This window comes from Lactuca serriola, chromosome 9 (assembly GCF_051521515.1).
Source record: "Lactuca serriola cultivar US96UC23 chromosome 9, Lser_US96UC23_V15, whole genome shotgun sequence".
NCBI classification, from domain to species: Eukaryota; Viridiplantae; Streptophyta; class Magnoliopsida; order Asterales; family Asteraceae; genus Lactuca; species Lactuca serriola.
The window spans coordinates 42,278,683-42,287,908 of record NC_136416.1 but is presented as its reverse complement, the minus strand read 5'-3'; the positions used below and the strand labels follow the sequence as shown (position 1 = coordinate 42,287,908).

The 9,226-nt window shown below is 32.0% G+C and overlaps 2 protein-coding genes across 2 annotated transcripts; one reads left to right on the top strand and one right to left on the bottom strand.

The window, feature by feature from the left end:
* Nucleotides 1-1,428: 1,428 nt before the first annotated feature.
* LOC145075611 (heat shock 70 kDa protein 1-like) lies at nucleotides 1,429-4,011 on the top strand. The gene is made up of 2 exons (XM_079021799.1): nucleotides 1,429-1,645; nucleotides 2,393-4,011. Exons 1-2 carry the CDS (start codon nucleotides 1,429-1,431, stop codon nucleotides 4,009-4,011), a joined length of 1,836 nt encoding a protein of 611 aa, XP_078877925.1.
* Nucleotides 4,012-5,079: 1,068 nt separating this feature from the next.
* LOC145075610 (uncharacterized) lies at nucleotides 5,080-5,997 on the bottom strand. The gene is made up of 2 exons (XM_079021798.1): nucleotides 5,721-5,997; nucleotides 5,080-5,576 (listed from the first exon to the last, which is right to left on the bottom strand). Exons 1-2 carry the CDS (start codon nucleotides 5,995-5,997, stop codon nucleotides 5,080-5,082), a joined length of 774 nt encoding a protein of 257 aa, XP_078877924.1.
* Nucleotides 5,998-9,226: the final 3,229 nt, after the last annotated feature.

The following is a 9,226-nucleotide window of genomic DNA, read 5'->3' as shown; positions in this document are numbered from 1 at the left end:
AAAGTTTAAATTGGCTTGAATTTTATGGTCGTTACATGGATGCTTTGAGCCGCAAGTCAGCTGGGTCTTCCACCCCAGCGGTATGTATGTGGATAGCGGTGGAATCTCCGCTAGTGAACTTGATCAGGGATGCTCAGGTTGAGGGCATGCGATCGGAGAACTAGAAGTTGGAGAGAATCAAGGGTGAGAACACCCGATTTGTGCGGGATAACCGGGAATTATTGCTCTGATGCGGTCGGGTATGGATTCCGATGTCTGGTGGGGTCAGACAAACAGTCATGGAGGAGACTCATAATCTAATTTCTCTATTCACCCGGGGGTGAATAGATTATTAAAATCACAATTAGAATTATTTATTTAAAAATTAGATTATTAAAAACACATTAAAATGGAAAAATTACATTATTAATAACACATGAAAAATGAAAATATCCTTAAAATTACTTATTTAAATATTTTGTTTTCTCTGTATAACAATTAAGTAAGTAATTTTAACGATATTTTTCATTTTCATGTGTTTTTAATAATCTAACTAGGTGTGAGACCCGTATGTTATACGGGTTTGATTGCCTCTGAGTACTGATATTGTAATTTATTGGTTATTTTCAATTAAAGCAATTGTTAATTGAGGTGTAAGTATGATATATTAATTAGGAAAAATATTAAAAAAAATAGAAAATGACAAATGGTGAAATGGAAAAAATAATTATTCAAAAATACCAAAAAATGACATGTGTCCAAGTTAATAAGAGAGTGACATGTGTCAAAATTATTTTCATTTATTAGGAATGATGTGTTTTTAATAATCTAACTAGATGTAAGACCCGTATGTTATATGGGTTTGATAAATCAAAAAATCAAATATGAAAGTTTAAACAAAATTTTATTTAAATTTGAAATTGTAGATTTAAAATTTAAAATTTAAAATGAAACATATTAAATACCATATGAGTACTGATATTGTAATTTATTGGTTATTTTCAATTAAGACAATTGTTAATTGAGGTGTAAGTATGATGTGTTAATTAAAAAAAAAAAAAAAAAACGACAAATGGTGAAATGGAAAAAAAACAATTATTCAAAAATACCAAAAAATGACATGTGACCAAGTTAATAAGAAAGTGACATGTGTCAAAATTATTTTCATTTATTAGTGAAGTTCTTAAAATGTCGTAAGCTAAAACACCTTCTCAATTTTTAATATTTTTCCCAAAATCATTTTTAATAATTATAGAAAATTCAAAATATCCATATTATCTGGTTCTTTTAAATATCTAGATTAATCTTCTAAATTTAAAACGTATGTTTATCTTTTTCGAAAATGCTATGATCTATGTATTTAACCAAATTCGTTTATTCGTTAGAAAATTCTATAATCTATCGTATTGTATTATCAGAGCTATAACTTGATTTTGAATTTTGACCGCAATGGACGGCAAAGGAAACAATGCACCGGCGATCGGCATCGACCTCGGAACAACCTACTCATGTGTCGCCGTTTGGAAACATGGTCGCATCGAAATCATTCCCAATGATCAGGGCAATAGAACCACACCGTCTTGTGTTGCTTTCAGTGATGCAGAACGTTTAATCGGTGATAGCGCCAAGAACCAAGTGGCCATGAACCCTGCTAACACTATATTTGGTAAGCTGGCCTTGTGCTAGTTATTAATAAATGTTGTTAATGTTATTATGATTAAGTATTAAGTATAAAAAAGAAATTGTTAATGTTATTATGATTAAGTATTAAGTATAAGAAAAGAACTTAATAAACACTATATTTGGTAAGCTAGCCCAGTTATTAATAAATGTTGTTAATGTTATTATGATTAAGTATTGAGTATAAGAAAAGAACTGTAGTAATAAACAGTTCATTATATATTTGAATGGTCGTCGTATCCTAAGAAAGTTGTTTCTGAATGAATTTTCGGTAAATTGAGTCATAATCAAATCCACTGAAAGCATTTGATCCTTGTTATAAACTACTCGTTGAAACAAGTTTGACCCAGATGTTCTATTTTAGGTTTTTAGGGTTTTAGGTATTCATGGGTTTGAGGGAAAACTAACTAAACAACAAATTACATACATCATACATGACTGGTTTTCTTTGGGAACAGTGGAATACATTGGACCAAAAATCAACAAGTCTCGAATGCATTTACTATAAGCACGAGCTTTGGTTATCTTTCTGTTGGAAACTAGGATATATATATATATATATATATATATATATATATATATATATATATATATATATATATATATATATATATATATATATATATATATCTGTTTATTTCTACTTGATGTTTCTTTCCAAATTCTTCTGCATTTTACTTTGTCAATTTATCATTGAAAGTTTTTGGCTATCTAATTAACCGAGTATGTGCAGACGCTAAGAGGTTGATTGGAAGGAGATTCGGTGATTCCAAAGTGCAGAATGACATGAAATCGTGGCCTTTTAGGGTCATACAGGGGCCTGTCGACACACCAAAGATTGTTGTCTCCTACAAAGGTCAAGAGAAGGAGTTTTTGGCTGAAGAAATTTCATCCATGATTCTTGGGAAGATGAAAGCAACTGCTGAGTCATACCTTGGAAAAGTTGTGAAAGATGCTGTGATAACTGTCCCAGCTTACTTTAACGATTGGCAACGTCAAGCAACAAAGGATGCTGGAGCTATTGCTGGACTTAATGTCATTCGTATGATCAATGAGCCTACAGCAGCTGCAATTGCTTATGGTCTTGACAATAAGTCAGATATCACTTGCAAGATTAATGTGCTTGTCTTTGATTTGGGTGGTGGCACTTTTGATGTCTCTCTATTAACAATGGCGGAAGGTGGTGGTACCCTTGAGGCGAAAGCCGTTGCAGGTGACACTCATTTGGGAGGTGAAGATTTTGATAGTCGTATGGTGGATCACTGTGCTCAGGAATTCAAGAGGAGATGGAATAAGGACTTAACTGGTAACAAAAGAGCATTGGGGAGGTTGAGATGTGCTTGTGAGAAAGCAAAAAGGATTCTCTCATGCAATACTCAGACTTCAATCGACTTAGATTGCTTGCATGAGGGGATTGATTTCTGTATGAAGTTCAGTCGAGCTAAATTTGAAGAGCTTAACATTGGTTCCTTCTATAAGTGCATTGGGACTGTGGAGGCATGTTTACGTGATGCAAAGATGGAGAAATCGTGTGTAAATGAGGTGATTCTTGTTGGTGGCTCAACTAGAATACCAAAGGTCCAGAGTATGTTGCAGGAATTTTTTGAAAGGAAGGAGCTATGCAAGAGTGTAAACCCTGATGAAGCTGTTGCATATGGTGCAGCTGTTATGGCTGCAAAGTTAACTGGTAAGAATGATAAGAGCTGTCAGGATTTGATGTTATTGGATGTCACTCCTTTGTCCCTTGGTGTGAGAGTATTAGGAGACATATTTGATGTTGTTATCCCAAGGAACACTCCAATACCTACCAAGAAATCTAAAATATATAATACATCCCGGGACAACCAACCTTGTGTAGATGTTGAGGTGTATCAAGGTGAACGAACAAGATCTACAGATAATCATTTGTTGGGGACCTTCAGAATTTCTGGAATACCACCGGCTCCAAAAGGAGATGCAAAACTCGAGTATTGTTTTGAAATAGATGCAAATTGTATCCTGACAGTGACAGCAAAGATATTATCAACGGGTAAGACAGAGAAACTTACAATTACTAATGCAAATGGGAGGCTCTGTAAGGAAGAGATTGAAAAGATGATGGAAGATGCTGTCAAGTACAAACAGGAGGATCAAGAATACAGGAAGAGAGCAGATGCATTCAATGCGCTAGAGGAATGCATATACAACATGAAGAATAAGATAAAAAATATGGAGAATTGTAAGAGGTTGAAGAAAATGAAGCGTGGAATTGCTGATACGACCAAGTGGCTCGAGCAAAACCAAGCTGCATCTGTTGATGAGCTTCATCGCATGAAGAAACAGCTCGAGTCTATATGCATGCCAAAGTTTTAGTTTGTAAATAATGTATGTTAAACTCAAGTATCTTTCAAGGTGTTCTTTTGTTTTCTTTAGATGATGTTAAATATTAAATCGTGACCTCTTAAAACCGAACCTATAAGAAAATGTTGAAGCAAGAACCGCATTGTATCAATTTAATCAGTTATGAACATGATCGATTGATGGGTTTAATTTATGTTGTTCTTGATTACTTTTCATTTGGAATGCTATTTTGGTTTCTCATGCAAGGTGTCTCATTTTGTTACCTTTTAATAATCTTTCTATTGCTCGTTAAAGGCTATCTTTTTCTTTTAATAAGTTTTATTTTGTTCATTGTTTTATGTCATATAATTATGATTTTATATCATATAATCATTATCTTTTGGGGTAACCATGGAAAAAACATATTTATGTTTGTTTCAAAAGTAATTTTTGATATTGACATTGTATAACTAAAATGCAGAGTGTCTTTCAATGTGTTTTTGTTGTCTGGAGCTGTAGTAATAACTATTAGCGTATATATCTTGTATATCTTTTATTTTAGGATAGATATTATCCTTCCTGATTTCTAGGTCTGTTTAATAGGTCGAGGGTTATATATATATATATATATATATATATATATATATATATATATATATATATATATATATATATACTAGATGTGAGATTTATGTAATACACGAGATTTTAAAAAAACAAATTAATATATTTTGTTAAACATTACATGTTTTTTAGTATTAATTTAACATAAAGACAAAAATATATAAAAAATAAATTAACTATTTCGAAATATAAATAAATAAAAAAACGTATATATTTATAAAATGATGATAACAATAATGTTATAAACATTAAACATTAATTAAATAAAAATTGCTAAATATATAAAAACAAAATGATGAATAAGTAGGTAAGATAATGTAATTACAGATTTCCAAAGACTTCTTTGAATACAACATTAGATGTCTTATCGGTAAGTTTACCATTTTTATCTAAAATTAATATTTTTAATCCATATTTACTCTTCACTCTCGACAATGCAACATACAACTGCTCATGAGTAAATAATGGTTGTCTCAATTACAACCCCACCTTCGATAGTGATTGTCTTTGACTTTTATTTATTGTCATCGCAAAACATACAGCCAGCAGGAATTGTCGTCTTTGAAATATGAACGGAATCCTTTTATCCGAAGGCGTCAAAGATATTCTTGGAATAAACGTACGGTTTCCGATATTACTTCCATATATTATCTCAGCTTCTATAACACGTTTGCCCAATGCAATAACCTGTAGCCTTGTTCCATTGCACAATCCGGATTTTTGATCAATATTTCTTAATAACTTAACTGGAACACCGACTTTTAATACCAACTTATGAATTGGCATACCTAAAGGTCTAAGGCCATTTAGAACATCAGTGGAGTATAAAGTTTCATCAATGTTATTATGAACAAAATATGCATATGAAAGACTATCTGAACTTAAATATTCCTGTTGGGCTTCCGGAAATAATTTTAACAAACGCTCGTTAATCTCTTGAATGACTTCATTCTTCAGTGCAAGGATTGCTCTTTCTTGAAAATAAATCGGATTCTTGGCATTTTCAATGATAGAAGGATAGACAAATTCAATTAATGAACCAATAGTATCAGTATAATCAACAATGAGAAGATCATCAGAATATCAATAATTGTCTCTCCATCATTTAAACCACCAACCTTTCCTTCTCCTATATCCAAAATCCATTTTGAAAAAGTTGTCGTTTCTTGAATATTGGATGCGAGAACAATTAACCTCATGTTTTTTTGTCAATGTTAACACTTTGCAATTTGACCAAATGTAAGAGGAACATAAAGAAGCATTAACAATCTCTTGCCTGCTTTCGTTAGGAATAACAGGTAGAATTTGTCTAAAATCTCCTCCAAAAACAATTGTTTTTCCTCCAAACGGCAACTTTGAGTTGGTATGAAGATCACAAGTGAATATATCTTTCATAGAACGATCCAAGGCTTCAAATGATGCTTATGAATCATAGGTGCCCCGTCCCATATAATCAATGATGTTTTTTTTAACAATTCGATCGGCTACATCACTCTCTTTCCCAAAAGAACAAAAAGAATCCTTTGTAAGATTTAGAGGAATTATAAAGCGTGAGTGTGTTGTTCTACCTCCGGTTAGTAACAACGAAGCAATACCACTTGAAGCAACATTTAGGACGATATCACCTTTAGACCTTAAAGATGCAGATAAAGTCTTCCAAAGGAAAGTTTTATCGGTACCTCCATAGCCATAAACAAAAAACACTCATCCTTTTTTCTGTTTAACAGCTGTCATGATTTCATCAAAAATTGAGCATTGTTCAACTGTTTTTATAGAATCGTTATATCAAAATCTAACTCCTCGATAATTAAACGATTGTTTGTAGAAGATAGCGAATCATGATCAGGGTAAGGCATTCCAACAAAATCTCTTAGGCTTGAACTATTTTGGAGTAGAATTTTTTGAATCTCGTATAGCGTCAAGTTTTTAATCTGATTTTTAAGTGATAAACTTGTACAATAGTAAAGTTAATTTAAAAATAATTATATAATTATTCATGTGAAAAATATATAAATAATGTGTCTAATGTAAATAATGGAAAAAATAATAATACCTGGAGTCTTTAATCTTATTCATTTATTGTAGAGAATTCGATCAGATAAGTATTGCCAAGTATTTTCCCAGACATAATATGGTCTAGACAAACTATTAGACTTTAGCATAGTTGAAAATAGAAACCGTAAATAATAACCAGATCTTGAGTGACTTGCTTCCTCGATGGCATCAATATATTCTCTATCATCTTCTAAAAATCCAAGCGCATAACATGCATCTCTAAAAGTAGGACAAACTTGTCCATTAACCTTGCGAATATCTTCAAATGATGTCGGCCCTTTGACTTTATTTAAAAGAATTCTCAAAAAATATGTTTCACCTAGATTAGGCGAGACTATGTGAATTCTTCCAATAGAAAACCCTTGTTTTCTTGGCTCCCAACAACGATGTTCCTGTTTCCATACAAATTTTGTAGGAAACTCAACATAACAAAGTTTCCGTGCATCAGCATTATGTTCATTACAGCTCATCCAAGATAAGAACATCGAAGAAGAAACATATTGTTTGTTGAGGACATCTTTAATAACAACGTCTGCTCCATATACAACATTTTGTTTCCCAGGAAGATGGAATGGAAGCCTTAAAACAGAAGGATATATGTAATGAACATCAAATGCAAATATACACCATGAAGCTTCACATTCAAACAAATACCTACAATCATAGTAGTTTTGTATTTCATCAACGGAAACATCATCATTATCATCTCCGTTGTTTTGTACAACTGCAACAGTAGCCAGATCAGGACCCTTGTTAATATATTTAAACAAATATTTTATGGAAGTCACTTGATTGCACCACTCAACATTAATGTGAGCCTGATATGTTTTCAAAAGGGCTTAGTGATATGGAACGACAAATCTGTTGTCTAACCTAACACCAGACTTTTCAACAAAAGATCCATCATTACGTCTCCTATATATAGGATAACCATCTAAATCGACTGGGGTATTTTCTAAGAATGACTTTGGGAGTTTTTTTGAACACTTGTTGTCACTCATGCATGGGCATTTAGGATTATCAGAACCACATGGACCATGCATCATAAACTCACTAACAAGTGAATACAATTTTGAATCATTTTCTTTGTTTGGAATTTCAGCCGAAATAACTCGATCAATATGTTCAACAGTTGGGAGTTTGTAATCAGAATGCATGAATAAACATATATGTGCATGAGGCAGACTGCACTTTTGCAACTCCACAGTATAAACAACTGTAAATTATTAAAATAAATATAATATTATAATATAATATAATAAAAAACATAATGATAAAAAGTATTATTGTATTATAAGGTACCTGCTTGGACCCGACCCAATAACACGTTTTTCTTTAAGTCTTTAATCAAAGAATTCAACTTGATTTTGAATAATCTGGAAAGGATATCGGGCCTATCTTCGGGATTAAGTGTGGTGTCAGCAAGAAACCTTTTAATTTAAGGCCACTTTGGATTGCATGTTACGGTTATGAGAAAATATGGGTATCCAAACCACTTACAAAGCGACATGACATCTGAATAGTTTTGCATCATGTAGCGTGCACCATCCGTAAATGAAGAAGACAAGATAACACATTTTCCGATGTTGGAAATATCAGTACCACCATCACTTTGTACGTTTCGTAATGTTTCATACTATTCACATCTAAGAACTTTTTGCTGATTACGTATGAAGAAGGCAAGATAACACGTTCTCCGATGTTGGAAATATCAGTACCACCAAAATTTTAAGAATATAAATATTACAAATTAGTATCATGGTAAATACGTACGTCGGATATTCTTGAACTTATCAAGTTGAATAATCATTAGGAAATGACCATGATGCTTTGAAACATATGCAACAATTTCATCTGCATAACGTCCCTATAGAGTAACAAAAACTTCATGTCCTCTGTAAAAAGAAATAAAATTAAAAAACAAAGCATCATTAGAATAATAAAAATATGTATAAAGAATGAAACTCACTCTAAATCCTCCATTTTAGTGTGATTTTCTGCTCCTGTTTGTCTTTTGGAGGTTCCAATGGAAAACATTGGAAAACGTTTCCTATAATATCTATATTATAGAAAACGAAAAGTGTAAAGATGTATTTGTTATGGTGTAAAAAAATTAAATTTAGATAAGTTAATCCATTAGCAAAGGGATTTTAGAGAATACAATAACCAAATGACACATTGGCTTGGATCGAATTAGAATGAAGTTGTTTGAAGTCAATGAAAGCAAAGGAATTCCGGGGCCCACAAAAGTCTTTGCATTTAATAACCTTAGTGCTATACTGGAAATAAAGTTTATGTGGACCATCAACAAACTTTATAGCACCATTATTTAACCCTATTGTGGGTTTTTGAATGTAGTAATCACCATATTTTCCAAAGTTTTTCCTTGTAGGGATGCAAATGGTTTATCTACATTACATTCAATTTTGGCGCCCTATAAATAGATGAAAAAAATATAATAATAAGTTATACTACACATAAAAATAATTATAACTTAACATTTACAAATAAATAATATTAAAAATAATAAACTAAAAAAAATCCAAAATACCCTTTCGTCCATCAATAT

What these genes read in the sequence shown, in the direction of transcription:
- LOC145075610 (XM_079021798.1), bottom strand. Translation starts at nt 5,997, where the DNA reads ATGAAAGATATATTCACTTGTGATCTTCATACCAACTCAAAGTTGCCG. An exon ending in TGGATATAGGAGAAGGAAAG is followed by an intron (nt 5,577 to 5,720) that starts GTTGGTGGTTTA and finishes TTTATTTTCAAG; the next exon opens with AAAGAGCAATCCTTGCACTG.
- LOC145075611 (XM_079021799.1), top strand. Translation starts at nt 1,429, where the DNA reads ATGGACGGCAAAGGAAACAATGCACCGGCGATCGGCATCGACCTCGGA. An exon ending in CCCTGCTAACACTATATTTG is followed by an intron (nt 1,646 to 2,392) that starts GTAAGCTGGCCT and finishes GAGTATGTGCAG; the next exon opens with ACGCTAAGAGGTTGATTGGA.